Source organism: Melanerpes formicivorus, unplaced genomic scaffold (assembly GCF_026170545.1).
Source record: "Melanerpes formicivorus ecotype bairdi unplaced genomic scaffold, bMelFor1.0.p_v2 SCAF_225, whole genome shotgun sequence".
NCBI lineage: Eukaryota > Metazoa > Chordata > Aves > Piciformes > Picidae > Melanerpes > Melanerpes formicivorus.
Window position 1 is genome coordinate 339,541 of NW_027142577.1, and position 27,909 is coordinate 367,449.

The 27,909-nt window shown below is 60.7% G+C and overlaps 1 protein-coding gene across 1 annotated transcript in view; it reads right to left on the reverse strand.

The window, feature by feature from the left end:
• Nucleotides 1-27,909, reverse strand: part of LOC137458143 (hydrocephalus-inducing protein homolog) — a 66,062-nt gene that overhangs the window by 23,596 nt on the left and 14,557 nt on the right. The window contains exons 13-34 of the mRNA XM_068169827.1: nt 27,560-27,660; nt 26,687-26,822; nt 24,562-24,726; nt 23,470-23,622; nt 21,720-21,958; nt 19,569-19,824; nt 16,919-17,062; nt 15,909-16,052; nt 14,522-14,835; nt 13,041-13,212; nt 11,551-11,760; nt 10,599-10,736; nt 7,106-7,283; nt 5,896-6,026; nt 5,042-5,175; nt 3,970-4,106; nt 3,086-3,213; nt 2,801-2,992; nt 2,268-2,417; nt 1,467-1,706; nt 1,002-1,176; nt 70-225 (exon numbers count right to left, since the gene is read on the reverse strand). Coding sequence (XP_068025928.1) covers nt 70-225; nt 1,002-1,176; nt 1,467-1,706; nt 2,268-2,417; nt 2,801-2,992; nt 3,086-3,213; nt 3,970-4,106; nt 5,042-5,175; nt 5,896-6,026; nt 7,106-7,283; nt 10,599-10,736; nt 11,551-11,760; nt 13,041-13,212; nt 14,522-14,835; nt 15,909-16,052; nt 16,919-17,062; nt 19,569-19,824; nt 21,720-21,958; nt 23,470-23,622; nt 24,562-24,726; nt 26,687-26,822; nt 27,560-27,660 — 3,793 coding nt within the window. The remainder of the gene's footprint in view (nt 1-69; nt 226-1,001; nt 1,177-1,466; nt 1,707-2,267; nt 2,418-2,800; nt 2,993-3,085; nt 3,214-3,969; nt 4,107-5,041; nt 5,176-5,895; nt 6,027-7,105; nt 7,284-10,598; nt 10,737-11,550; nt 11,761-13,040; nt 13,213-14,521; nt 14,836-15,908; nt 16,053-16,918; nt 17,063-19,568; nt 19,825-21,719; nt 21,959-23,469; nt 23,623-24,561; nt 24,727-26,686; nt 26,823-27,559; nt 27,661-27,909) is intronic.

The following is a 27,909-nucleotide window of genomic DNA, read 5'->3' on the forward strand; positions in this document are numbered from 1 at the left end:
CCGTGCTCCACCAGGACATGCCTCTCCTGCTTCCCCCCTCCTCACAGCCAAGAGCTCCAGCTCAGGTACCTGCCAGGGGTGCCCCATGGATGATGAGCACGATCCCTTTGCGCTGTGGGGCTCCTTCAGCGACGCTGAGGTACCGGGCGAGGGCCCTACGGACTGGGCTGGCCTCCAGTTCTTCTGTGGCCTCCTTGATGCTGGTGGAGCTTGGCTGATGCTCAGCTGTGCAGAAATGGGTAGAGGAGTCAGCCTCCTGCCTACCTGTGATCCTCCTCATCCCCTCCAGCCCCTCAGATCCTGGCAGAGGAGACTCTGCTCAAACCAATGTCACATCCATGGACTTCCTTTCAGCTTGTGCAGATCAGGCTCTGCCCTTGATGCTGCTGAACATGCCCCTAAGTAAATGGGGTGGCAGCAAGAGGAAAGCAGAGCATGCAGCAACACCTAAAAGGACTGAGAGAAATCTCCTTCCATCAACTGTCTACATGGTCCTCATGGGAGCTTGGTCCCAGGTCCTGCTGAGTAAGGAGGGCACAGGCAGAAAGGGGCATCTGACAGAGCCCCAAGGGAGAGGCTCCACCTGGGTGCTTTAGAAATGTCACTGCAGTAGATGTGGCTTGGCTCTGAATTCACCAGAACAGCCCTTAGGAGGTCACCCAGAGCACCTCAGCTTGCAGTGCCAGGGAGGAGAGCAAAGGCGCTGAGCTGCCCAGGACAGCTTCACCATCAGCCTGACCCCAGCAGCTCCCGGGGCAAAGATGTTCCTTTGGGGAAGCTGAGGAAAACTCCCAGACCTCTGCCTTGGCCCTGGCCCTCCTGCAAGGGGACATTTTGAGTTCTTCCCCAGACAGGGCAGACAGAAGCTTGCTTTGCTTGCTCTCATGGCTGTCACAAGTGTCACCCTGGACCTGCTCCACCAAGCTAGGGAGTGAGGAGAGCTCAGGGGAAGGGGGCTGGGCTCCCTGCTGAGCCTCCACTCGAGACAACCAACGTCAAACCTTCAGCCTTGTCCTGGGCTGTTGGGTCTTGAGGACTGGACCTGGCCTGCTCATCCTGCAGCCTCTTCTGGCCCTGACAGCCCTCTAGCAGCTCTGGAGGCAGCTGCTCCCCTGGGGCACGTGGAGGCAGCAGCAAGGTCCTGCGGCAGTCGTAGTCTTGCAGCTGCCGCAGGATCTGTGCATGGGAAAGGGAAACCACTCGTGGGAGGCACTGCTGGAGCTCCAGCACAGGAGCTCCAGCACAGGAGCAGCTCCCCAGCCAAGCCATCTTCTCCCTCGGGCCTCCCTCCCAACACCATGGACTAGCCAAGCCCCTCCACAGCCTGCCAGCAGAGGAGCTAACCCTGCAACACCACCAGGCTTTGCCCTGGCTTCTGTCTCCAGCTCCCTGGCACGAGGCTGGGAATGCTGCAGTGCCCTGAAGCTCCAGAAACGTGGCCTTGGGGACCAGACTTTGTCTCTTACCTGCTCCTCAGCAAGGTACTGCTGGTCAAACTCCAAGGAGTAAAACTCGATGGGGAACTCACAAGGGTTCTTCACCACCACTGTGCCCTGTGCCCCGGGGCTGGATGGCAGCACTGGCCCCAGCTCCAGCACTTCAGGCTGGAACTCCAGGCGTGGCTCCAACCCACTGCCCGAGACCAGCAGCTGGAGGTGCTGGCTGCTCTGGCAAATGTTGATCTTCAGCTGGCTCAGGTAGGGCTTCTGAAAAGAGAAAAGTGCAGAAGCTCCTCCATGAAGTGCCAGGTGGCAGGGCCTCAAATTCACCCCATGCCCCAAGGCCAGGGATGGTAGCAGCACCTCTGAGGGGAATGGAGAACAGAAAAGAGGACAAGGAGGGATGGTTTGGAACTGAAAAAGGGAGATGCAGACCCCAAGGAAAGGAGATGTTTTGGAAGCTGAATGCTGAGCCTTTGGCCCAGGCTGCCCAAAGAGGTGGGAGATGCCCATCCCTGGAGCCCTCCCTGGGACAGTGCAGTGCTTAGCAGAAAGATCCACAGGGTTATCCTGCCCAGTGCCCTGGCACTGCTGTGTTGGGCAAAGAGCAGCCGAAGAAGAGGGGCAGAGGAGGCAGACAGGAGGGAGGGGAGTGTCCTCTGCTCAGTGTTTGGCTCTCCAAGCCCCCTCTGCAGAGGCTCCAGCAGGGGAAGCTGAGCTTGCAGAAAGCTGCATGTCGAGGAAGAGCTCAGTTCCTGCTCCCTGCCTGGGCTCTCCTTCCCACACTGCCCTGCCAGACCTCCTGGGGCTGACATCCACCCAGCTCACCTCTTCCACGGGGGAAAATCTAACTTGCAGGTTGCACCACTGCCCAGGGTCCAGGACTCCAGCTGAGGGAAGCACCTCAAAGACAGAGGCCTTGGCCTTCAGCTCCTGCAGCAGCTTCTGACGCCTGCTGGCTGGCAAAGCTTTGTCCACCTGAGCACAAAACCAGGGGGGTGAGGTCTCCTTGCTCTGGCAGGACACAGCTGGCTGCCTGCAGTGCTGGCACTCGTGGGGTAGGAGCACACATCCAAACCAGATGTGGCCAGCACTGGCCTAGAACTGGTGGCAAAATGTGGAGGCAGGAGAGGCAGCAGGGGAGGGTGCTCCTCAGAAGAGGAGCAAGGGGTGAAGATGGCAGAAAGTGAAGCACCAGCTGGTGAACAGGCCCAGGGGCTGCAGCTTTGCTCTGCACCCTCCAAAGCCTCCTCAGCCCAGCTGGAGCCCAAGCGTTCGAGCAGCCAGAGGAGCAGAGAGGACAAGAGAGGAGAAAGAAAGGCAGCCAAGAGGCTCCAAGTCACACCCTGTCTGTGCTTTACCTTCTGAGCAGGCTCCTCCCTGCTGAGGAACCACTGACAGGGCAGTGGGAGCTGATTGTAGAGCCGGATGGTCTCTTCCTGGCACTGCCCACACTGGACAGCAGAGAACTCCAGCCTGGCCCTGGAGAGGCTGAGGGAGGGCACAGCCACCTTGGCACGGAGGAGGACACGACATGTGGGTCCTCCTGCAACCTAGTGAGGGACAGAGCATCCAGGTGAGATCCCAGCCTGCCAGCTGCCCCAAAAGGCAGTGTGGGCACAGGGAGGGGGGGAAGCAGAGGGCACCTTGATGGGCAGCAGTGCCTCCACCTCGCCCTGCGGCAGGGTGGCACTTTGGGGCTCCAAGCACACAGTGAAGGTTCTGCTCTGGGAGCAGGGCAGCTGCTTCACGAGCCCCAGGTCCACGCTGAAGCCTTCAACAGATGGAAAGGAAGCAGCTGAGGCACAGGGGACATGAGATGGCTCACAAGCACCTTAAGTGTCCTGGCTAGCAGCTCTGGGAAGGATCTTTTGCACCTCCAGAAAAGCTGCTGCTCCTTCTCCCTTGGCAAAAGCTTTGCACAGCCAGAGCCCAGGAGCCACAGGGGAAAGGAAAACATTGCAGCTGAGGAGCTCCAGCAAGTGCAGGGAAGGACACTCAGAGCTCTTCAAAGAACTCCCATGCCATGGTGCTCCCTACAAGCAGCTGGGAGGAGACCTCTGAGCACCCTTTCTGCACAGCAAGGCAGCGATTGGTGGTGCTGCAGCCTTGCCTCAGGGCTGATGCCAGAAGCTGTTGGGATACCCCCAGGGGAGGCTGAACACAAGCCCCAGGACCTCGTGAGCCTCACACCAAGCAGCTCAGCACCACCAAGGCTCCAGCTCCTTGCAACACAAGGCCAGAGAGTGCACAGAGAAGCTCAGCTGCTGCTGCTGGCAGCCAAGTGCAGAAGGTGCTGAGAGGTGCCCAAGGTGCTCACCCACCCAGCCCCTGCAGGGCAGACTTAGGGCAGCCACAGGCAGGCCAGGCCCCTGGGCACTGCTGGCCAGGAGAGCTCAGGCTCTAAAGCAGCAGGTCCCAAGGAGGACAAAGCTTTACAAACAAGTGCTCCAAGAGAACTCCCCATGGCCAGGGGCTCAGGCTGAGCTGTCCCAGGCAGGCCACAGGAAGGGTCCCCAGCACTGCCTACCTGTGCCACGCAGGAGCTGCCCACAGACTTGGAAGGACACAGGGAAGTGCCCCGGGTTGGTGACCTTCACGCTGCGCCTGTGGATGCCACCCAGAGCCACGCAGCCAAAGTCCAGGATGTGCTCAGGCAGCTCAGCTCTGCAGGGAGGAGGGAGGGCACTCCTGAACCCACAGCCTGGCCACGTTGCCACAGGATGGGAGGTGCAAATCCACTGGGAAAACTCAGCTCAAGCTGCTGACACCCAACACCTGAGCAGCCGGGGACAAGACTCTGGCCGGTGCCAGGGGAGGCAGGGCCCAGGTTCTAGCAGCTCCCAGGGGCACCTTCAAACACAGCTGGTTCCCAATGGACACTGCCCACAGCTCCTGTGCCACTGCAGAGAAGCCCCCTGCAGCTCCACTGCTCTCAGTGCAACTGCTGAGCCTGGCCTGCAGCCCAAGCCTGGAACTGCTTCAGGGCCTTGTCAGATTTGCGCCCCAGGAAACCTTCACCCAGCTCTGTCCCCAGAGCCCCAGGGACCACAGCCACCAACACCTGCAAGACCCATGGGCAGGTCCTGTCCAGAGCCATCCCACTGTTCTGCAGAGCATCTTCTGCCTGGGCTGGAGCCTGCTGCAGCTGCTCCTCAGCATGAAGCAGCAGAAGGAAGGACCAAGCGACCTAGGAGAGCCCTGCAGTCCCCCCAGCAGCCAAGCCCCCAGCTGAGACTTTGCCAAGCTGCTCTGGGGCCAAGTGTGGTCTGGTGGGAAAAAAAGGAGGCCAGTTCTGAGCTGCTTCTTTCAGAGCTGCTCAGCAGGAATGCTGTCTGTGCTGTCTGGAAGGGCCTGATGCTCTGCACTGGCTCCATGAAGAGAGCCCAGCATCTGTGGGCAGCTGAGCACCCCCAAAGCTCAGGGAAGTGAGGACACTCAGCTGCTCCCAGGCAGCACGGCACAGCTCTCAGGAGCAAAGCCTTTGTGCTGCCCACAGCTGTGCCCAGCTCTGCAGAGCCCAGCAGCTCTCAGCAGCAGGGCTGCACTGCTGGCTGTCACCCCCAGAGCACCTGCAGGTGGCTGTGGAGCTCTCTACTCACTTGAGAAGCCTGCGGCGAGCCTGCAGCCTAAAGGCAGCTTCCTCTGGGGCACTGCAGGCCACAGCTTCCTGCTGCTCCAGGATGTGCTCCTTGAGCAGGATGTCCTCCAGCTGCATCTGCAGCCCAGTGTCCAGCTGAGGCAGGGAAAGACAGGGGCTGCTTAGCCAAGGTCCTTCCCAGGGCATGGGCTTGGCTCTGAAAGAGGATCCCATCCTGCTCTTCTCGAGGGGGTGATGGAGTCCTCTTGTCTCACTGCTCAGTGCCTGGGACACCTCCAGCTCTCTTGGGCAGCACCTTCTCTCCAGAGCTACCAGCTCCAGCACCCTCACCTGCCCAGACACTGCCTTCAAAGCTATGCCAGACACAGATGGACAAGCCAGGAACTTCTCAGAGCTCCAGGGATTTGCCTGCCCACAGGGAGTGCCGAAGCAAGCTGGACAAAAGCCCTCTGGAGCAGGAGACCAGGAGAGAGCTGCTGCCTCCTGCAGATGAGAGCTGAGCACAGTCCCAGGGCCAGCCCAGGCTGCTGCTCTCAAGCTCTGCAAACCTGGCAGGGCTTGGCCTGGGAGGAACAAACAGCCCAGGGATGGGGCCCCATCAATTCACCCCCATGAGCATGGCCTGCAGGATCTCAGCCAGCTGCCAGGAAGCTCCTCCAGCTCCAGCAGGGACAACCTCCAGGGCTGGACAGCCCCTGGGGCAGCACTCAGCTGATGAGAGTCATGGCTGAGTGTGGGCAGGGAGGTCCCACCTGCTAGCAGGGCCCCAAGAAGCCTGTTGTGGGGCACAAGGGGATGCAGTGACACAAGGGGGAGAGGCTGGCTCCTGCCACACAGGGCAGCAGCTGTTCTCACCGTGGCAGCCAAGTCATCTGGGGTTGGTTCTGTGGCTGCAGCCTCCCCCAGGACAGCTTCTCCATCTCTCTCACTGTCCTTGGCCATCTTTTCTTTCACCTTCCTGAAGGCCTTCTCATATTTCTCATTTCCTGAAGGCAGAAACCCCCCAGAGTGCAGTGTGGGCATCTGAGCTGGGCAGCCCCCTCCCCACACCACCTCTCCCAGAAACACTCCTCCAGCAGCTCAGGGCACAGCATTGGAAGAGACCTCGAGGATCATCCAGCCCAACCTGTCACCACAGACCTCATGGCCAGACCATGGCACCAAGTGCCACATCCAATCCCCTCCTGAACACCTCCAGGGGTGGGGACTGCACCACCTCCCCAGGCAGCACATCCCAATGACCAATGACTCTCTCAGTGAAGAACCTTCTCCTCACCCCCAGCCTAAACCTCCCCTGGCACAGCTTGAGACTGTGTCCTCTTGTTCTGGGGCTGGGTGCCTGGGAGAAGAGACCAACCCCTTCCTGGCTACAGCCACCCTTTAGGTAGCTGTAGAGGGCAATGAGGTCACCCCTGAGCCTCCTCTTCTCCAGGCTAAACAACCCCAGCTCCCTCAGCCTCTCCTCACAGGGCTGTGCTCAAGGCCTCTCCCCAGCCTTGTTGCCCTTCTCTGGACACCTTCAAGTCTCTCAATGTCCTTCTTAAACTGAGGGGCCCAGAACTGGACACAGGACTCAAGGTGTGGCCTAAGCAATGCAGAGCACAGGGGCACAATGACCTCCCTGCTCCTGCTGACCACACCACTCCTAATGCAGGCCAGGATGCCCTTGGCCTTCCTGGCCACCTGGGCACACTGCTGGCTCATGTTCAGGCAGCTGTCAGTCAGCACCCCCAGGTCCCTCTCTGCCTGGCTGCTCTCAGCCACTCTGAGCCCAGCCTGGAGCTCTGCCTGGGGCTGCCGTGGCCAAAGTGCAGCACCCGGCAGTGGGAGCTGCTCCTCCTGCCTGCATGCTGAGCTTCAGCCCTGCCCAGCTTCCTCCCCCAGAGGAGCAGCTCAGCCCCAGCCAGCTGGTGCAAACCCAGCTCTGCAGGGTGGCTCCTGGGACAGAGCCCACAGGGACTTGCAGAGCCTGGGGAAGCCACCAGTGCTGCTCTGACAGCCTTGGGGGTAGGCCCTGGGGGAAAGCCCAGGGGAGCATCCTGAGGAGCAGCCAGGCAGTGCTCACCTTGGATGTTCCTGGGCAGGTGCAGGCAGAGCCTGGGAAAGCTTCCCTCTCCTTTCAGGCAGACTTCTTGCGGCTCCAGGTGACCCACTTGGAGCTGGAAAGCCTTGCAGAAGGCCCCAGGCGCTTCTGGCAGGTAAGAGACTTTCAGCACCTGCTGCTGGCCGGCTCCAAGGCTACCCTGCAGGGAGGGAATGCACCAAAGAGGCTTTGATGGAGGGGGTGATGCTCAGCCAGGTTCTCCTCTAGAAGACAGCAGACAGCAGCACCTTCTAGCTGTCTGCTTTCCAAGAGCTTGTCTCCTGCCCCAGGCTGCCAGGTCCCCTCCAGAGTGCCAGCGTGGGGAGAGCTGGAAAGGACCTCTGGAGGTCATCACTCCAACTGCCCTGCTAAAGCAGGGCACCCCCAGCAGCTTGCCCAAGAGCAGCATGGCCAGGGGGAGCTGGAATCCCTCCAGAGCAGGAGGAGGCCTTCCCTCAGCACAGCCTGGCCTTTGCTCAGCACCAGCACAGCTCTGCTGCTCCCAGGCTTTGCCTTCAGCCAGCAGGAGCCAGGCCTGACCAAGCAAAGCTCCAGCAGCAGTGCTGGGCAAGGCAAGGGAAGTGCCCCTGCCCTCTGCAGGGCCAGCAGCTCCTCTCACAGCACCTCAGTGGTGGCCACTAGGCTCCTCAGCTCAAAAGGGACAGGGACCTACTGGAAAGAGTCCAAGGGAGACTACACACATGCTGAGGGCCTGCAGCATCTTTGTGAGGCTCAGAGGCTGAGACTCCTGGGGCTGTTGAGCCTGGAGAAGAGCAGCCCCAGAGAGGGCCTCTGCTCAAAGCTCAGCAAGAGCTAAAGGGCTTGTGGGGGACAAGAGGATGGGGCTGGACTCTTGTCAGTGGTGCCCACTGACAGGACAAGAGGCAAGGGGCATCAGCTGGAACCCAGGGAGTTCCAGCTGACCAGGAGGAGAAAATTCTCTGCTGTGAGGGTGCTGGAGGCCTGGAGCAGGCTGCCCAGAGAAGTTGTGGAGTCTCCTATGGAGAGATTCCAACCCCCCCTGGGCACGCTGCTGGGGGTGCCCTGCTGGAAGGAGGAGGTTGGGCTGGATGACCCCCAGAGGCCCCTTGCAAACCACACCCCTCCTGGGATCCTGGGAGTGCAGGTGGGTGTCCAGGGCTCTGAGCCCCACCTGGGACTCCCACCAAACCTCCTGCCTGTGCAGTTCAACTCAGGGTGCAGGAGCCTGCCCTGGCTCATGCTGAGCTCCAGAGAAAGGCCACAAGGAGGAGCAGAGGGCTGGAGCTGCTCTGCTCTGAGGACAGACTGAGAGAGGTGGGCTTGTGCAGGCTGGAGAGGAGAAGGCTCCCAGGAGACCTTCTGGTGGCCTTCAGGTCTCTGCAGGCAGCTCCAAGAAAGCTGGGGAGGGACTTTTGAGGGTGTCAGGGAGGGACAGGACTGGGGGGGTGGAGCAAAGCTAGACAGGGGGAGATTCAGGTTGGGTGTTAGGAAGAAGTTCTTCCCCATGAGGGTGGTGAGAGCCTGGCACAGGCTGCCCAGGGAGGTGGTGGCAGCCTCCTGCCTGGAGGTGTTTGCAGCCAGGCTGGAGGTGGCTGTGAGCAACCTGCTGTGGTGTGAGGTGTCCCTGCCCATGGCAGGGGGGTTGGAACTGGCTGAGCCTTGAGCTCCCTCCCAAGCCTGACAATCCTGTGATTCTGTGAGCTGCAAACACATCTCTGGCCACACAGCAGCAGAGCCTAGGACAAGATCTAGAACAGAAAGTGTCACTGGGGCTTCCAGAAGTGTCTCTGGCTTCCAGAAGAGCTGTCCCAGGCCAGAGCAAAAGGAAGCAGATCCAGAGGCACCTGGCTCTGGGTGACAGGACACATCTGCAGCCTTCCTCAGCTGCCCACTGCACACAGGGCTGCACTTGCAGGTCCCTGCTCCCCTTCAGGCTGCAGGGAGGAGCTGAGGAGTGGGCCAGGACCTGCCCCCTGAGCCCCCACTCCAGCACAGGACACAGCCAGAGCCAGCCCAGCCCCACTGCCAGCACCATCCACGCTGCCACAGCAGCACCAAGCAGAGCTGTGCCTTCAGAAGCTGGCAGGAAGAGGGCATGAGCCTGGCACCTCTTGCAGGAGGCAGGCAGGAGGAAAGATGGAAGCCATTTGGCTTCCTTTGCCCATGGCACCAAGGGCCTGAGAGAGGAATGCTGCTCCAGCCCAGAGACATCCACCCAAGGCTCAGGAGCTGAGGTCACAGAATCCTGGAAGGCTTTGGCTGGGAAGGGACCTTTCAAGGTCACAGAATCACAGGGCTTGGAAGGGACCTCTGGAGATCATCCAGTCCAACCCCCCTGTCAGAGCAGGGTCACCTAGAGCAGCTTGCACAGGAGTGCAGCCAGGAGGCTTTGGAATGGCTCCAGAGGAGACTCCACAGCCTCTCTGGGCAGCCTGCCCCAGTGCCCCACTGCCCTCAACACACAGAAGGTCCTCCTGCTGTCAGATGGAACTTGGCTGTTGCAGTGTGTGCCCATTGCCCCTTGTCCTCTCCCTGGGCACCACTGACAGAGCCTTGGCCAGAGCCCCCTGGGTCCCCTTGAAGGCTTCAGAAGCACTGAGGGGATCTGCCCTCTGTCTTGTCTTCTCCAGGCTACAAAGCCCCAAGCCCCTCAGCCTTTCTTCACCAGACAGATGTTCCAGTCCCCTCAGAGCCCTTGGCTGGACCCTCTCAAGCAGCTCCCTCAGGTCCTGACCAGCTCCTGCCCCCTGGGGACCACCACTCACTACAGAAGCTCCAGCCAGCCTCTGTGCCAGCAGCTCCTTCAGGCCTGCAGTGAGCAGGGACAGCTGCAGCTAGGGCAGGCTGCTGGGATGCTGCAAACTCCTCTCTGCACTGCTCCAGCCCTGCTCAGCCCTGGCCCCCTCACTGCCCCCCCCAGCTGCTGCAGAGGAGCAGAGCTGGAGGGGTGAAGGAGCAGGGAAGGGCTGCTCCAGCTCCTGGCACAGGAGCTTCATGGCCAGGCAAGAGCCAGGCAGTCTCCTGGGCAGCCCTGGCAGGGGCAGGCAGGGCAGTTCCTGTCTGCTCCCACAGGAGGTGACCCAGGACAAGAGCAAATGCTCTCAGGCTGTGCCAGGGGAGGGGGAGGTTGGCCATCAGGCACAATTTCTTCCCCACAAGGGCTGTGAAGGCCTGGCCCAGGCTGCCCAGGGCAGCAGGCAGTCCCCAGCCCCGGAGGCACTGAAAAGCTGTGGAGATGTGGTGCCAAGGGCCAGGGTTTGGGGCTGGCCTGGCAGTGCTGAGCTCCCAGCTGGCCTTGAGGATCTGAAAGGGCTCTTCCAAGCCAAAGGATCCTGTGATTGCATCCCCTCAGCAGAGACAGCTCCCAGCCCTGCCTGCTGCTGGGACAGTTCCCTCCTGCTCTTCTCTTTCTCCCCGGTTTTCCCCTCCAAGCCCAGCCAGGGCAGGCTGGCACAGGGCCAGGGTCAGGCCCTTGTGCTGCCCCCATCCTCACCGTGCTGGGCACCACCAGGGGCACAGCGGGCAGGGGGCTGCGGGCAGTGCCCGTGCCAGGGCTCAGCACCACGAAGGGGAAGGGCAGCTTCCCACAGTTCTGCAGGGTCAGCTCCACCTCTGTGACCACGTCCCACAGCTGCAGAGAGGAGAGAGGAGTGGGCAGTTAGAGACAGGCCTGGCACTGGGCATCTCCTGCAGCTGGCACTGGGGAAGGAGCCAAGGGAGGCAGTGCAGCAGAGCAGCAGAGCAGAGCTGGACACTTGGCTCCCAGCTTCACCTGGGCACCCCCAGCCCCAAGGGACCTCTTGGCCCTGCACAGCAGCTGAGCTTTGGGGCACCCTGCAGAGGCACAGCACCAAGCACCCAGAGATCAGGCATGGAAGCAGAGAGGAGCTGAGCTCTCTGCACCTGGAGGGGGCCTCAAAGCCTTGGCTGGAGCAAAGCAGCTGGCATCAACACATGGCAGAGGCAAAGGCACCTGCAGAGCTGGCAGGGACACAGGGCAGACAGAGCACCAAGCACAGGGCCAACAGCTGGAAACAGCTGGGGGGGAACTGAAAAGGGAAGTGGGGGTGACTCTGGGACATTCCCCCCAGGATGGGGACTGGCAAGCCCAAGAGGGCTTCCTCTTGGCTTTCTGTTGCTGATGAGCCAAGAGCATTACAGCAGCCTCTTCCTGCAGCTCAGGCTCGAGCAGCAGCTCAGCAGCTGCTGTCTGGAGAACACAGCCCTCTGGAGGGCAGCGCTGGCCTCCTGCCCACCCCAGGAGGCACCTCCAGGTGCCTTGGAGAGGAGGACTTCCCAGCTGAGGTGGGGGTGGAGCTTGGCAGCAGGAGGCAGCACTCCAAGGTGGTGCTGCCAAGCCCTGGAGCCAGCACAGCAGCTGGCCCTAGCCCCAGGCAGGCAGCCCCCAGCAGCCAGGGCTGCAGGCAAGGAGAAGCCTGCGCTACCTGCAGCCCCACGTCCAGCTCCGTGGTGTCCAGGAGGTAGCTGATGAGTGAGGCCTCCCCACGCAGCCTGAGCTCGTAGCTGGGGCCTCCCTGCACCCTGCAGAGAGCCCTGGCACAGGCCACAGTGTTAGGGTGGCCAAAGAAGCTGAAGGTGACCTGCTGGCTCTGGCCCGGCTGCAGCAGCCCATGCAGCGGCAGCACATCGAACACCTGGGGAGGGAGGAGAGGTGGAGAGGCTGAGCAGGGAGAGGGAGGCAGGAGAGCAGCCCTGGCCTGGGGCAAAGGGAGAGCTTCCACAGCACCTCCCAGCTCCACAGCACTGGACAGCAGCAGCAGCTGCAAAGCAAGCCCCAAGGGCTGCAGTGAGCAAGTGGCTGCTCTGGGGGAGAGCACTCTGCTGCAGGCTCCAGCACCTCATCAAGCCAGGGGCAGCTGAGATGGGAGCTGGGAGCAAATCAAGTCTGGCTGTGCCCATGGCATCTGCTGAGTGTGGCTCCAAGCCCAGCCACAGATGAGGCCTGGGCTCCAGCTTCACTTCCTACACCCAAGCCTGCAGGAGCAAGCTGAGAGGCCTGGCAGAAACTTTGAGGGGGCATTTTGCACCCTTCTGCCAGTCCAGCTCTGCTCCCTCCTGCCCAAAGAACATGTTGAGAGCCTCCTGCCTGGACAGCTTAGGGTCTCCAGGAGCAAACCAGGAACAGAGCTGCCAGTCAGACTCCCAAACAGGCAAAGGACAACTGAGGAAGTGCTTGGCCCAGCTCTGCAGTGGTGCTTTGGTTTCATCCTGTGCACTCATGGCTGCTGGAGAGCTGAGGATCTCCCCCAGGCCATTATTCCCAGGACACCTTCCTGAAGAAGGCAGCTGAGATGCTTTCCTGCCTGGCAGCAGTTGGGAGCTCATCTGTAACCTCAGAGGTGCCACCTTGCCAGAGGAGCCTTGGCTCTGGCCTTCTGAGGCCTGTTTCTGAGAGAGGCTTCTGGGATTGCTCCTCCAGCTCCAGAGGCTCTGCTGCTTCAGGCAGCTGCAGTGCTTGGTGCTGGGGCCTGGCCACCAGCAGGCTCTGCAGGAATGGTGCTGGGACATCCTTGGGCCTAAGCAGAGCTCCATCTCCCTGAGAGATGAAGCACCAGGCAGGGCTGAGTCTTCTGTGTCAGTGCCCCTCCTGCCCCCTGCCAGCTCCCTGGCTGGCTCTGCAATCCCAGCCCTTGGCTGAGGCTGGGAGGGGCAAAGGAGTGGGGCTGAGCAGCTGGCCCATGGGGCTGAGGGCTTGGCTTGGCACAGAAGGAAGCTCAAAGCCTTCCCAGCAGCAAGCCTCATTCCACCCTGCAGAGCAGCCCAAAGGCAGGAGCCCTGTGTCCAGCTGCCAGCTGCTGCCCCTCCTGCTCTCAGGGCAGTGGCTGCAGGGCTGTGAGAAGGGAGGGTGGCAGCAGCAGGGCTCTGCTGGCAAACTGGGAGGCAGGAGGAGCAGCAGGTGTCCCAGAAAATCTACCTCTGCCTCCAGGGAGTCCTTGGCATCTGCTGGCTCCTGGGCAGGATCCCCAGCTGCTCCCAGGGCCTGGGCTGGCTCCTCCACACCCCCAGCCCTGGAGCTGCTCCCTGCAGAGGCCCAAGGCTGCCAGCAGGCTCCCTCCTCCTGCACTGCCTGGGCTGGGAGGCTGCACCTGGAACAGAACAGCCCTGTGAGCAGGGACTGCAGGGGCAGGCAGGGGAGACTGCCCCAGCAGCTCCCCCCTGGGCTCTGCTGCTCTGAGCTCAGCAAGGGCTCTGCCCCAGCAGCAGAACTCAAAGAGAGAGAGTCAGAGCAGATGGAAGGAAGACATTTGTGGTGCTGAGAACAGTGAGCCACTGGCCCAGGCTGCCTGAGGAGGGGGCAGATGCCCCATCCCTGGCACCACTCCAGGGCAGGTGAAGGTGGAACAAAAAGAAGCTACCAGGCAGCTTGCAATCAGGAACTGCCTGAGCCCTCAACCTGTCCCTGCAGCAGCCCTGGGAGCTGGGGCTTTGTCTCTAAAGAGGCAAGGTGAGAGCAGGGGCTGAGAGCCCTGGGGCTGTGGAGCCTGGGGCAGGGCAGCCCCAGAGGGGGTCTGCTCAACACTCAGCCAGAGCTAAAGGCTGGGGGGCAAGAGGACACCTGTGCTTTGGCAGCAGCAGAGCAGCTGTGCTTGGGGGGACAGAGGAGTGGCCTCTGCTTGCCTGAAGGGGGAGGCTCTTGGAGCAGGGGCTGGCTGCCAGGCAGGCTTCACCTCTGAGGTGCCAATCCAGCACCTTCCCATCAAGGAAGTTTCTCCTCCAGCTCAGATGGAAGCTCCAGGCTTCAGCAGGCCCTTGTCCTGTCACTGGACACCACTACTAAGAGCCCAGCACCATCCTCTTGCCCCCAACCTTGTATCTCTTGCTGAGCATTGATCAGATCCTCTGGGGCTGCTCTTCTCCAGGCTCTCAGCCCCAGGGCTCTCAGCCTTTCCTCCTCAGAGAGCTGCTCCAGGCCCCCTCCAGCATCTTAGGAGCCTCCCTGGGACTCTCTGCAGTAGCTCCCTGGCTCTCCTGAGCTGGGGAGCCAGCACTGGACACACTGTTGTGGGGGCAGTGGAGGTTCTTAGTACTGAACTGACAACAGCTGGGGCTGGCAGGGAAGGCAGAGAGCTCCCAACTTGTATCTGCTTGTCCCAGGGCCCAAGCAGGGCTTTGGAGCTCCAGGGACAAAGCAGGACTCCGAGGTCATGGGCTGCAGGAAAAGTGTTGGCAATGTCTTCTAGTCTTGGCTGGGCTGCAGAACAGTCCCCTGCCCATCCCCAGAGTGCTGGAGGACACCTGAGCACCCAGCCTGGCCACAGCTGGAGGGCTTGTTCCTGCCAGGCCAAGGGGAAAGCAGTTGGCCAGAGCCCAGGGAAACCACCTTGGTCTCTGCAAAGCACAAGCAGGACAGCAGGAAGCAGAAGAGCTGCAAGGAGAGGGCAGAGGTGGCCATACCTCAGCTGGCTGCCCTGGCTGGCTGGCAGCAGCTGCCAGCAGTAGGAGACAGGCAGCTGGCTGCAGTTGGTCATCTCCAGGCTCTGCACAGCTCCAGTGTCATTCAGGATGCAGCCAAAGTCCACAGCCATGCTCTGGAAGTGCAGGCTGGGGCAGCAGACTTCTCCCCGCAGCAGGACCTGCTCCTCATGAGGGTGCTCCAGGAACTGGATCCTCAGAGCCTGCTCCACTTGCCAGGAGTGCAAACCCTCTTCATGAGCAGGGTTAAAGCTGATGCAGAGGGGAAGCTCCTGCCCTGCCTCCAGCTTCATGGGCTGCAAGGAGAGGAAGAGCATCCAGCACCCGTGGGAGGCCATCCCCAGGGCTCACAACCATGGCAGTGCCCCAAGTGTGGCTCCAGCAGGGCCTGCCTGTGCCAGCCCCACCCCACTGCTGGCCCAGCCCAGCTCAGGCTTCTGCAGAGGCACCAAAGCCCCCCCCAGAGCAGCACCCTGGCAGGCCAAGGCCGTTTGCACTCTCTGCTCCTCCCAGCACTGCAGCCTGGGCCTGGCAGGGCTGAGCACCGGCACAGAAGCACAGAAGGTTAGGACTTGGAAGGGGCCTCAAAAGGTCATCAGTCCAACCCCCCTGCCAGGGCTGCACAGGAGTGGTGCCCATGCCCACATCACCACGTGCCTGGCAGAGCCTGTGCCCAGCACCTGCCGCTGGCACAGGGGGCAGGCAGTGGCTGGAGGAGCACCCTCAGCCTTCTCAAAGGCAGGGCTGCCCTTGAAGGCAGCAAGCTGCTCCTGAGGAGCAGACAGACAGCTGAGGAGGGCTGCTGGGATGGCTTCCAGCAGACAGCTTCACTAGATGGCTTGCCCACAAGTTGTTTGATCCCTTCTCTTCATCTCCTAGAGCCAGGACTCTGAAGGAGGTTGGAGCAAGGAGCAAGCAAGGAACAAGCCACAGGGCAAGAGGAAAGGGCCTCAAGCCGCCCCAGGGGAGGTTTAGGTTGGACATGAGGAACAATTTCTTCCTCACAAGGGCTGTCAAGGCCTAGCCCAGGCCTGCCCAGGGCAGTGGTGAGTCCCCATCCCTGGAGGGAGTGCAAAGGCATGGAGATCTGCTGCTGAGGGCCATGATCTAGCAGTGAGCTGGCAGTGAGAAGTTCACAGTTGGCCTTGATGATCTGAAAGGTCTCTTCCAGCCCAAACCATCCCATGGCTCTCTTCCCCAGCCAGATGATGCCTTGTTTCCTCCAGCAAACTCAATTCCACCCTGGTTCAGCTCAGGCTCACTGCTGGCTCTGCAGAAGCTTCTCTCCTGGAGGCCCTCCCAGCAGGAGCACACCACCACACTGCTCCCTCTTCACACTCCAGCAGCAGCAAGGCCCAGGGCTGCTCACCTGAGCATCTGCAGGCAGGGGCTGCTGCTCTGCATCACAGAGAGAGAAGGGCTGCCCTAAGGCCAGGACCATGCTGAGGGGCAGGGGGCAGATGTTCTTCAGAGACAGAGGCTGGGCCAGAGGAGTTAGGACATCCCCTGCTTGCTGCAAGCACAGGAGAGAAGCATCACTCACCCCCAAGTGCCCAGGGCCCTCCTTCCCCACCCGCTGCCTTTCCAAACCCTTCAGCCCCCAGAGCTCCCAACAGCTCCTCTGGACTCTTTGGATAGGTTTCTCCCCTTCTGGAAGGGCTTTCTCCAAGCACAGCAGATGCTGCTGCTGGCTGCAAACCACAGCATTGCCCAGGGGGAACAGCCTCAGGAATGTGCAGGGAACAGGCCCCTGAGAGGAGGCAGCTGCTGCTAAGAGATCCAGCCCATCTGATTGCAGTGGCCTGTCCTCTCCTGGGGACAGCAGCACAAGAGGAGTTCCAGTCACCTACACTCATGCCTCTAGGAGCCTCCTAAGGCCAGGGGTGCTGGGCAGAGGAGACAAGCAAGCAGGATGCAGCAGAGAGCCTGCAGGAGCCTAAGGCTGGCTTTGAGTATGCACAGCCAGCCAGCAACCTCCAGGCTCCTGCTGCCCCTGCTACAGTGCCAAGATGCTCAGGGGCCTGGAGCAGCTCTGGGAGGAGCTGAGAGCCCTGGGGCTCTTGATCCTGGAGAAGAGCAGCCCCAGAGGGGATCTGCTCAGTGCTCAGCAAGAGCTAAAGGGTGGGGGACAAGAGCTTGGGGCCACTCTCCTCAGTGGTGCCACACCAACAAGAGCAAAGCAGTGCTGCTGAGGCTGTTGCCAGCCCCAGGGCAGCAAAGAATGAGCTCAGTGCTAACAGCAAAAGCTTGGTCCTGCTGCAGTCAACAGCCAAAGCCCTGGGGACTCAGAGCAGCTCTCTTCCCTCCTCCTTTGAAGCCAAGCACAGCCACAGCTTCCAGCCAGCAGGTCCAGGGCCAGGATGCCAGCCAGACACTCACCTTCTCCACCTGGAAAGTGATTGCTGTGGAGGACATCTGCAGGGCAGGAGCAATGAATTGGCAGCTGAGCTCCACCTGCAGGATCTGGGTGCTCCTGGCCTCGCTGCCCACCGCGGCCTGGCACAGCAGCTGCTCCCTCACCGCCTGCAGGAGAAGCCACAGGGCACATGGGGGCTGCCAGCAGGGTGGCCAGAGGACAGCCTGCATCTGCCAGCCACCAGCCACGGCCCTGCCACTGCCCCCCTCACTGCTGGTTTCCCCTTGCCCTCCACAGCTTGTGCTGCATCCCCTTTCTCCTGCACTCCAGTGGCCATCAGGCTGCAGCCAACAGCCACAAACAGCTCTGGGGAGGCTTGTGCTGCCAGGGACAATCCCTGCCCCAAAGGGTTCTTCCTTTGATGTGCCCCAGTGCTGAGCACAGTGCTACAGAAAGCTGGAGGAGCTGATGGAATGAAGATGGAGATGGAACTGGGCAGAAAAACAGGAGACAGAAAGGCCAAGGGCAGTCAGCTCTGCCTTGGAAGCTCAGTGGAAATGATTCCTGAGGAGGAACAACCCCTGCCCCAGCACAGCTGAGGCCTTGGCCTGCTGGGAGCTTGCAGCTCTGCAGACAGGGACCTGGGAGTGCTGCTGGAGAGCAAGTTGCCCACGAGCCAGCAAGCTGCCCTTGTGTCCAAGAAGGCCAAGAGGATTCCTCAAGGAGACTGTGGCCAGCAGGCTCTCCTCCCCCTCCATCCTGCCCTGCTGAGGCCACAGCTGGGTCCAGTTTGGGGCTGCCCAGTTCAAAGTAGTCAGGGAACTACTGAAGAGAGCCCAGTGAAGACTACAAAGATGCTGAGGAGCCTGGAGCACCTCTCTGAGGAGGAAAGGCTGAGAGCTGGAGCTGCTGAGCCTGGAGCATCACAGAATCACACAGAAGCACAGAAGGCTCTGAGCTGGAAGGGACCTCCAAAGGTCTTCTAGTCCAACCCCCTCAAAAAGAAGAGCAGCCCCAGAGCAGATCTTCTTCATGCTCAGCAAGAGCTAAAGGGTGAGGGGCAAGAGGAGGGAGCCTGTGACAGGACAAGGGGCACAAACTGGAAGCCAGGAAGCTCCATCTGAGCAGGAAGAGAAAAGTCTTCTCAGCGAGGGTGCTGAGGCCTGGAGCAGCCTGCCCAGAGAGGTTGTGGAGTCTCCTTCTCTGCAGAGACTCCAAACACCCCCTGGACACTGGCAACCTGGCCAACCTGCTGTGGGTGCCCCTGCTGTAGCAGGGGGATTGGGCTGGCTGATCCCCAGAGGTCCCTTCCAACCTCCCCCATGCTGGGATTCTGTGACCCACAGGAACCCCCCCACAGGCAGATGCCTTCAGGTCAAGGAGGGATCACTCCCCACTAGGATGCCTCCTGCCCTCCTTCCCAGAGCTGCTTTGAAAAGAGACCTCCCCAGGACAGAGCTGCCTTGCATGTCCCAGCAAAGTCCTCTCTCAAGCTGGATGGGCTCACAGCCAAGCCTTGCTCTGGACAGCTCCTGGGATCACTTCTCCACTGCTGGCTCTTTCCTCTGCTACAGCACCACAACCCAACTCCTCCCAGAGCTCTTGGCTCTGACTGCAGGGCCAGGCAGGCACAGCTGGCTGCACAGAGCCCCTGCCAGCTTTCCAGGGAGACATTCTCACCACTGCACTCAACAGCTTGGTGCCTTTTGCTCCTCCTCAGCAAAACCTTTGGGCTCAGAACTGCATGGGAACAGCCCCAATACAGCCACCCAGGTGAGCAACGAAGTCTTCTTCAAGCCACTCTTGAGGCAAGCCTTTAGAACCCCCTTCAAAACATGAACATCAGCAGGAGCTTCCTCTAGAGCTGTTCCACAGAGAATCATCTCATGGCTTGCCTTGGCTTGGCAGGGACCATTCAAGGTCATCCAGTCCAAGCCCTCTCCACTTCAACCTCTGTGCTGCTGGAGCTCAGCAGTGCACATCAGGCTGCAGCTCCTCTGCAGAGCTGCATTCCCCTGGCAGAAGGCTCCAGGCAGGAGGAGGCCCAGCGACCCATCCAAGGGTGCTGGCAAGACCTGGCTGCCCTTGGCACAGCAGGGCTGGCTGGGAGCCTGGGGCAAGTGTCACTGTTCCCAGGAAAACAAGTTAAGCTGCCAGTTGCAGTGGTGCCATGGGGATGAACATCCCTGATCAGCAGAGCTGGCACTGGGCTCCTTCCTCTCCTCCAGCACTTGGTGCCAGACAAGGCCTCTGCCCATCTTTGTCTGCAGAGGAGAAATGCTGCAGCTCCAGCCACTGCCTGCCCTGCTGGCTTCCCCCAGACACAGGAAACCTGCCCTCCTGCCTTCCTTTCTGCCTCTGCTCCCAGGCTGTGAGTCACTTCTTCTCTCTGCCCTTCCCTCCTGCCTCAGCACCTGGCACCTTGGCACCTGCCACAGCAGCAGCTGCCTTCAGCCCCTGCTTTGGTAGCAGCAAGTGCTGCAGGATGGAACACAGAGCAGCCCCAGCCACTGATGGTGGCCAGCAAGGAAAGCAGAGGACTCTGCCAGGGGGAACCTGTGGCCTTCAAACACTCTCTTGCTCACATTCTCAGGCCAGTGCCAGGGGGCTGCAGGACAAGTCCCAGGGGAGGTGATCTGATGGGGAAGGCTCAGCCCTTGTGAGGGACCTCACCTGGGGAGTGCTGGAGAAGCCTTCCAGCATCACCTCCATCGTTTGGCCTGGCCTCAGCTCCATCCTCTTGGGCCGAAGCTGAAACACAGGGCAGGCAGCAGGGGGGCCCTGGGAGGAAGCTTTGCCCTTGGTGCTGCTGAGGGAAGGCAGCCAACGGCGCTGGCCAGGCGGGGAGCAACCTCCCACGGTCCAGCGGAGCCGCTGGGTGCGGCGGCCTCGGTTGGTGACCCTGAAGCTGTAACAGCAGGGAGCCAGGCTGCAAGAGGAGCAGAGATGGAAAAGATCAGGAGAGCTGCTACTGCCCAGCACTCACCCAGCTGCTGCTGCTGCTGTCTGACCACACAGCTGGCAATGGAACCACCTCTGAACTGCTGACCTAGCTCAAACCTTCAGCGGGAGCCAGCCCTTGCCTACCCCTGAGCTTCTCCCCACCCAGCAGCAGCTCTGGTTGTGCCCAGCCAGGGAAAGCTTCCTGAAGCACATCCTCTCAGCTGCTGTGGGCAGAGCAGCACCAGCCCCTGCTGCTTCACACTCAGCAGAGTTTTAGCAAAGGGCTGCCTGAGGGTCAGGCTGGATCAGACCCTGAGCTGGCCTGACCTGGCTGCAAGCCCCTATGACAAGAGGGATCTGGAGGTGCTGGAAGGTGTCCAGGGAAGGGCCACGAGGATGAGCAGAGGGCTGGAGCACCTCTCCTATGGGGACAGACTGAAGGAGTTGGGGCTGTTCAGTCTGCAGAAGAGAAGGCTCCCAGGTGACCTCATTGTGGCCTTCCAGGATCTGAAAGGGGCTACAGGAAGGCTGGGGAGGGACTGCTCAGGATCTCAGGCAGTGATAGGACTAGGGGGAATGGAATGAAGCTGGAGGTGGGGAGATTCAGGCTGGAGGTGAGGAGGAAGTTCTTCCCCATGAGAGTGGTGAAGCCCTGGAATGGGTTGTCCAGGGAGGTAGTTGGGGCCCTGTCCCTGGAGGTGTTTAAGGCCAGGCTGGATGAGGCTCTGGCCAGGCTGATCTAGTGTGGGGTGTCCCTGCCCATGGCAGGGGGTTGGAACTGGCTGATCCTTGTGGTCCTTTCCAACCCTGACTGATCCTGTGATACTAAGCAGATGGAGGAACAGCTCCAGGCCACTGCAGCTTCCCCTGGGCAGCTGCTGCCTCAGTTGGCTTCCTCTGCAGATGCCAGCGGGGAGCTGCAGGGTGTGGACTCCTCAGGGCCCGCCCGTGGCAGGAGGGTTGGAACCAGATGATCCCTTCCAAACCAAACCATTCTAGGATCCTATCTGGTGGTCAGGGCACCACTGGCTTCGCTGGTGGGGGGCCCTGGCATCCCTTTCATGCCTCCATCCTTTAGGAAGCATCCAACCCTCATCAGCCTCTGCTGACCAGAGCAGCTGGGCTTGTGTTTGAGACAGAGCACTGAGCCTAAGAACATGGATCACCAGGAGTGTGGCTGAGAGGAGCAGGGCAGCCAGCCCAGCTCTGGCTGCTGAGGAAACAGAGCCACAGCCAGAGATGAACAACCAGAGCCAGACAGAAACCCAAGGGAATGTCCCATGGGAATGGAAGTTCCTTCCTGGAAAGAAAGCCCAAGTGCAGCTGGGCAGACATGGCCACCCTTTGCTCCAGGAAACCCCTCCAGGGATGGGGACTCCAGCACTGCCCTGGGCAGCCTGGGCCAGGCCTTGTCCCTTAGGGGAAGAATTTGTTCCTCATGTCCAACCTAAACCTCCCCTGGAGCAACCTGAGGCCATCTTCTCTCCTCCTATCCCTTGTTCCTTGGGAGAAGAGCCCAACCCCCACCTGGCTCCAGCCTCCTTCCAGGCTCTTGTAGACAGCACTGAGGTCTCCCCTCAGCCTCCTCTTCACCCCCAGTTCCCTCAGCTGCTCCTCCCCAGCCCTGTTCTCCAGAGCCTTCCCCAGCTTTCTTGCCCTTCCCTGGACACGCTCCAGCCCCTCACTGCCCTTCCTGGAGCGAGGAGCCCAAACCTGAGCCCAGGGCTCCGACTGTATCCTCAGCGGTGCCCAGCACAGGGCACAAGCCCTGCCCTGCTCCTGCTGGGCTTCAGCCTGAAGAAGCCCTGGGGCTGCCCTGGAAGAGCCAGGAGCTTCTCCTGGCTGAGCCCCCGGCAGCAGCAGGAGCTGAGGGACACCTACCTGAAGCGAGTGCCCAGGCTGAGCTGCGGAGCCAAGGGCCTGTCGAGGACGATGGTGCTGCCGACGCCGAGCGCCCGCACGGGGATGCCGTAGCCACGGCTGTGCTCCACCAGCAGCTGCACCTCGGCCTGGAACTGCCCCGTGTCGTCCAGCTGGGCTGTGACAGACACAGACACCTGGCCCTCGGGGGGGATCACTCCTCGGCTGGGCTCAACCCTCCAGCACCAGCCTCTGCCAGACTGCAAGACAAGGCAGAGCCCAGCTGAGGCCAGCAGCCACAGCCCTCGGTCTCTTGTGGGCTGGAGGAGCAAGGATGTGAGGGCAACAAACCAGAAGGGCTTCCTTTGCCTGCAGCTGAGCTAGGGGGGCTGCAAGCAGCACCTCTGCAGGAGCTGACACCCCCCCTGTGCCACCCTCCTCTCACAGACTCCCCTCATTAGCCACCACCTCACCAGCCCCAGAGACACTCGGCCTCAAGAGAAGGTTGTTTCCTCCTCCAGCCTCCTTGCAGGGAGTGCTCCCTGGCCAGCAGGACATGCACTGGCATGCAGATCTGCAGCTCCCAAGGCTCCAGCGTGGGGGCAGTGGGACATGCTCCACATTTCAGGGCTGTGCTTGGGACAACAGGCCCTGCTCAGCCCAAACCCTGCAGCATCCCTGGAGAGGTTTTGCCCTTTGGAACAGGAGGCAGCAATGTGCTGGCAGGCTGGGCACGAGCCAAGCACATTGCATTGGGCAGGAGCCAGGGGAAGGCAGCTGGAGTTTCCAGCCTGGCAGCCCTGAGCTCTCACAGGACAGCTGCTAGAAATCTCCCTCTTGGAGTTTCCAACTAGCCCTCTTGGCCTCTCACTACAAGTCCTAGTCAACAGTCTGTCCCCAGCTTTCTTAGAGGCCTCTTGAAGCACTGACAAGCTGCAAGAAGTTGACTTTCCTCCAGCAAATCCCAGGGAGAAGATCAGAGAGTCACAGAATGCTTTGGCATGGAAGGGACCTTCAACTAGTTCCAAGCCCCTGACCTGGGCAGGGACAGCTTCAACTAAAGCAGCTTGCTCAAAGCCCTGTCCTCAGTTCAAAGCTGAAGGACCTGGCATTGCTCAGCCTGGAGAAAAGGAGGCTGAGGGGAGACCTTCTGGCTCTCTACACCTCCCTGAAAGGAGGCTGGAGCCAGGTGGGGTTCAGTCTCTCCTCCCAGGTACAAGCGACAGGACAAGAGGCAATGGCCTCCAGTTGCACCAGGGCAGGTTGAGGGTGGCCATGAGCAACAATTCCTTCCCTTGAGGGCTGCCAAGGCCTGGCCCAGGCTGCCCTAGGCAGGGGTAGAGTCCCCATCCCTGGAGGGATTTCAAAGCCTTGGAGCTGTGGTGCTGAGGGCCACGGTTCAGTGCTGAGCTGGCAGTGCTGGGCTGAGGCTTGGCCTGGAGGATCTGAAAGGTCTTTTCCAACCCAAGGCATTCTGTGATCCCAGAGCTCCAAACCCATGACTCTCACAGCCAGAGACCTTCCACAAAGGAAAGGGAGAGCTTGGCAACAGGCTCCAGGCTCACTGCTGCTCAAACATCTCCTCAAGCTCTGGGCTCCTGAGGGCTGCCCCAGCTGAACCTGCCCCCACAGCCAGGCTCCTCTGGCCACCTGGGGGTGGAAGATCTTGCTTGCTCTCTCAGGCAGCCAGCTGGAAAGGCTCCAGAGGAGAACTGAGCCCCGGGTGGCCACAGAGCAGCCATTGCCACTGGAAGCCTCTCCAGATACTCACCACCTCTGCCTGGAAGGCTGCAGGGATGGGGCTCTGATTGCAGAGCTGCAGACACCGGGAGGCCTCCTGCAGAACTTGGATGCTGCCAAAATCGAGCTGGCTGGGCTGCACAGAGACAACTGGGCCCTCTCCAGTGCTCACCAAAGAGACCTTCTGCTCCAGGGAGGAGAGAGGAAAAACACCATGGGGAAAGCTGGCAAGGGTCAGACAGCTCTGAGGCTGCTCCTGGATGGGGGAGAGCTCTGCCTGCTGGAAGTTGGCAGTGTTGGAAGCCTGAAGCAGGAGGCCTGCAGCAAGGGTGGGCTCTGGAGGGACCCCAGCTGAAAGCCACAAGCTGCTGTTGTCAGGGGGAAAGAAAGCAGCCTGCCCAGGCTGCAGTCTCTCCAGCAGCTCTCCTTCCTCTGCCCTGTGCCTGCTCCCAGCCCTGCTGCTGCTCAGCCTTGCCCCAAACCACTCTCCCTGGCTTCTGCTGCTGCACAGCCAGGCTTGGGCAGCAGCTTTTGGAACACTCCCAAAGCTACCCCTTGACCAGCAGCCCTAGCTGGCACCAAGCTGGCTCTGCAGAGGAGAGATCATGGAAGCTGCTGCTCTGCTTTGTGCTCTGGGGTAATCCTGGCACCACCTGAGGAACAGAGCTGATGGCAGCACTCCAGCAGCCTTTTGGTCTCTTGAGCCAAAGCAGTGTTCTTGCAGAAGCAGCAAAGAGCACTGGAGGTGGCACCTGGATGCCTTTGCTGCAGCACCTTCTCACTCATTCCAGAGCCAGCCTTTGCTTCAGCAGCACTCTGGGCTGTCCCTGGCTGCTCCTCCCCAAGACCCCCAAGGCAGCAGCAGTTGCTGCTCCTCTCCTAAGAGCAGAGGAGGAGAGGCAGGGACAGTGCTGGCTCCTTCCCCCATCTGCCCTGTCCCCAGTGCACTGCTGTGGCACACACTCTGATCACCCTCCCAGAGGGCACCACGCTGCCTCTCCTCTCCCCCTCACCCAGTGCCAGGGATCCCTGTGGTACAAGCCCCCTTTGCCCTGCAAGAAGCCTTGTACACCTCAGGCTCCAGCAAGCCCTGTGGCACGGAGCAGGCCCCTCCAGCACTCACCAGGGGGTGTCCTGCACGCCCAAAGACGGCCACACGGGCAGGAGTGTGCTGCTCTCCTGGCACCTGGGCCTCCAGGCTCAGTGGCACCTCCACGGAGCTGTGAGGCTGAATGATCCCACAGGGCACGGGGCTGGAGTACAGCACAGCAGCATCCTCCTGGTGCTTCTGGAAGGGGCAGGGGCACAGAAGGGGCTGGGCTGAAAGGGATCTTTCAAGCTCCTCCAGTCCAAGCCCCCTGCACTGAGCAGGGACAGCTGCAACTGGAGCAGACTGCTCAGCACCCCTGACAGCCTGGCCTGGAAAGGTTCCAGGGAGGGGCATCTCTCACCTCCCTGGGCACCCTGGGCAGGCTCTCACCCCCTTCAGAGTGAAAAAATGTCTTCCTCTTATCCAGTCTCCATCTCCCTCTCTTAGTTCAAGCCATCCCCTCTCCCAACAGGCTCTGAAAAGCCACCAGAAGCTCTCCCTGGAGCCTTCTCCTCTCCAGGCTGAACAGCCCCAACTCTCCCAGCCTGGCCTCACAGCAGAGGGCTTCCAGGCCTCCCAGCATTGCTGTGGCCTCCTCCAGCCGGTCCCTGAATGTGCTGAGGACTCCAGAGCTGCCCCAGCACTGCAGGGGGGGGTCTCAGCAGAGGGGCAGAACCTCCTCCCTGCCCCTGCTGCCCACTGCTGGGGACCAGCCCAGGGCACAGCTGGCTCTGGGCTGGTACTGCACAATGCCAGCTCAGGAGCAGCTTGGCAGCCCTCAGTATCCTCAGGGGCTTCTCCATAGGGCTGCTCTCCAGCCTGGGTTGATCCTGGCAATCAAAGGTTACTGCAGAGGGAACTTGTAGAAAAATGTCAACCCTTAAGGTGTCCACAGCAGCAACTCACAAAGAGTTTGAAATCCCTGGCAGGAAGGCACAGAATGAAAGGCAAGACTTGGATGGCCTCAGCATCCTCAGGGGGTCCCAAAGCTGCTGCACTCACAAATCTCCCTGCTTGGGCTGGCAGAGCAGCTTCTCACCACCCTCTGAGTTCTCCTGCATGACAGCACCCCAGAGCCAGAGCGCAAACTGCTTCCCAAAGAGCTGCCTACATTTGTCTCAATTGCTGCCTAAAGTTGATCCTCAGGAAGGTTCCCATTTCCCTGCTTCCTGAGCTTACATTTGGGCAGCTGAGAGAGACTGAATCTTGGCTCTCTTGATGGGACTCAACAAAGGTAAAATCACCTTTGCTGCTTGCCCAGGCAATAGCTGATGTGTATTGGGAGCAGCCACTGGGATGCCTCTCAGGAAGGTGCAGAGATAAGCAGACTGCAGCTGTCCTGGAAAGGGGCAGAGGCCACTGCTATCCCTGCTCTCTGGAACACACACCTCTGAAAAGCTGTTCCACAGATCTGAGCAACTACTGGCTCAGGAGAAGGCCAAGGCAGGAGGAGGGAAAGACAGGAGGAGGGAAAGGCAGGAGGAGGCCAAGAGAGGAGAAGGCCAAGAGAGGAGAAGGCCAAGGCAGGAGGAGGCCAAGGCAGGAGGAGGCCAAGAGAGGGGAAGGCCAAGGCAGGAGGAGGCCAAGGCAGGAGGAGGCCAAGGCAGCAGGCAGGACAATGCTGCTCTGAAGGAAAACGGAGAGCATACCAGGAGAGGGAAAATGACAGAGACCCTGGAAGAAGCAGACCAAAAGGAACCCTCTCTCCATGTCCTAAGTTGTGCCTGCTACAACTCATGGAGCTGCAGAGGCTGCTCAGAGGACAGCAATGACCTCTCCTCTACAGCCAAAGCTGCAGCACCCTTCCTCCACAGACCCAAACTGTCCTGGGGGGTGAGGGGGGTGCCAATAGAATTCCTCTTCTCTCTCTCCCTATTTTCTCTCTCTCTCCCCTTCTGATCCATCCACTTTATTTGTGTACTACATAGCCTAGCTGTTGCTATTTTGGCCTCCTCTGTGCCTCTAATTTCCTAACACAGGAATATTCACAAGAACTGAGGCTCTTTCCCTCTCCAGACCAAGACAGTGGGTTCCTGTTCCCAGCAAACCTGTAGGATGGACTGGAAAGCATCAAGGTCTCTCTCTCCCAAAGGCCTTTTCTCCCCAGCACAGCCTGGCTGAGCCCTGGGGGCAGGAGGTGGGTGGGGGTGATGCCAACCTGAGGCAGCAGTGCATAGCAGCCTGGCAGGTCGCTGTCGTTCACCAGGGGCAGCAGCTGCTGGGCAGGGAGCTGCAGGTAGCAGCGGCCGAAGGTCACCACGGGCTTGGGCACTCGCAGAGCAGGAACCACACACCTGGGCAGAGAGAGGGCCAGAGGCAATGGAGACACTGGCAGAGGAGAGGCTGCTTGACCCCTCATGTGGCATGGAAGGGAGCAGAACACAGCTGCCTAGAGCAGAGTGGCTGCAAATTGCCACCAGCAGCCTGGCCTGGAGCAGCAACCCCGTGGCCAGCAGGAGCAGGGCAGGGATCGGCCCCCTGGGCTCAGCACTGCTGAGGCCACCCCTCACATCCTGGCAGCAGTTTAGGGCCCCTCCAAGAAGGGCCTTGAGGGGCTGGAGCGGGTCCAGAGAAGGGCAACACAGCTGGGGAAGGGTCTGGAGAACAGGGCTGGGCAGGAGCAGAGCTGCTGGGAGCAACTGGCGGCGTTTAGCCTGCAGCAAAGGAGGCAGAGCAGAGCCCTCCTGGCTCTCCACATGTCCCTGCAAGGAGGCTGGAGCCAGCTGGGGCTTGGGCTCTGCTCCCCAGGAACGAGTGACAGCACAAGAGAAATGGCCCCAGGCTGTGCCAGGGGAGGGGCAGTGCCAAGCAGCCATAGAATTGCTGTGTCCTTTAGGAAAAGGCTCAGGGCCAGGCCTGGCCATTCTGGGATGATGCTCCTCCAGGGGGCTGCCTGCAAGCCCTGCTGCTCCCAGCTCTGCCTGGGCAGAACCAGCTCATGATGCAAGGCTCCTCCTGTGGAGCTGGAGCCAGCAAACCACATGCAAGGGGCTGGATGCACCAAGAGACCCTGCAAGGAAAGTGCTGGTACCTGGCTGTGAGGGGCAGTGCCAGCAGCTCCGGGCCCACACCATCCACATCCACCACCAGAGCCAGCTCATACAAGCCCTGGGTGTTGGAGCACAGGGTGACCTGGGGGGAGAGCAAAGCCCCAAACACTTCAGCACCCCCACAGCTGCTGCCTTTCCATTCCCAGGCCATGGGAAGCAAGGGAGGCCTTGGCCCTGGTGCTGCTCCATCTGCAGAGCACAGGCCCTGGCAGCACCACAAGGCTGCTGGCAAGAGCTGCTTGCAGAAGTGCCTGTGGCAGCTCCCAGGCCATGGGTGAGAGGAATGCAGGCCCCAACAGGGCCAGCTGCCACTCAGCACTGCATGGCCAGG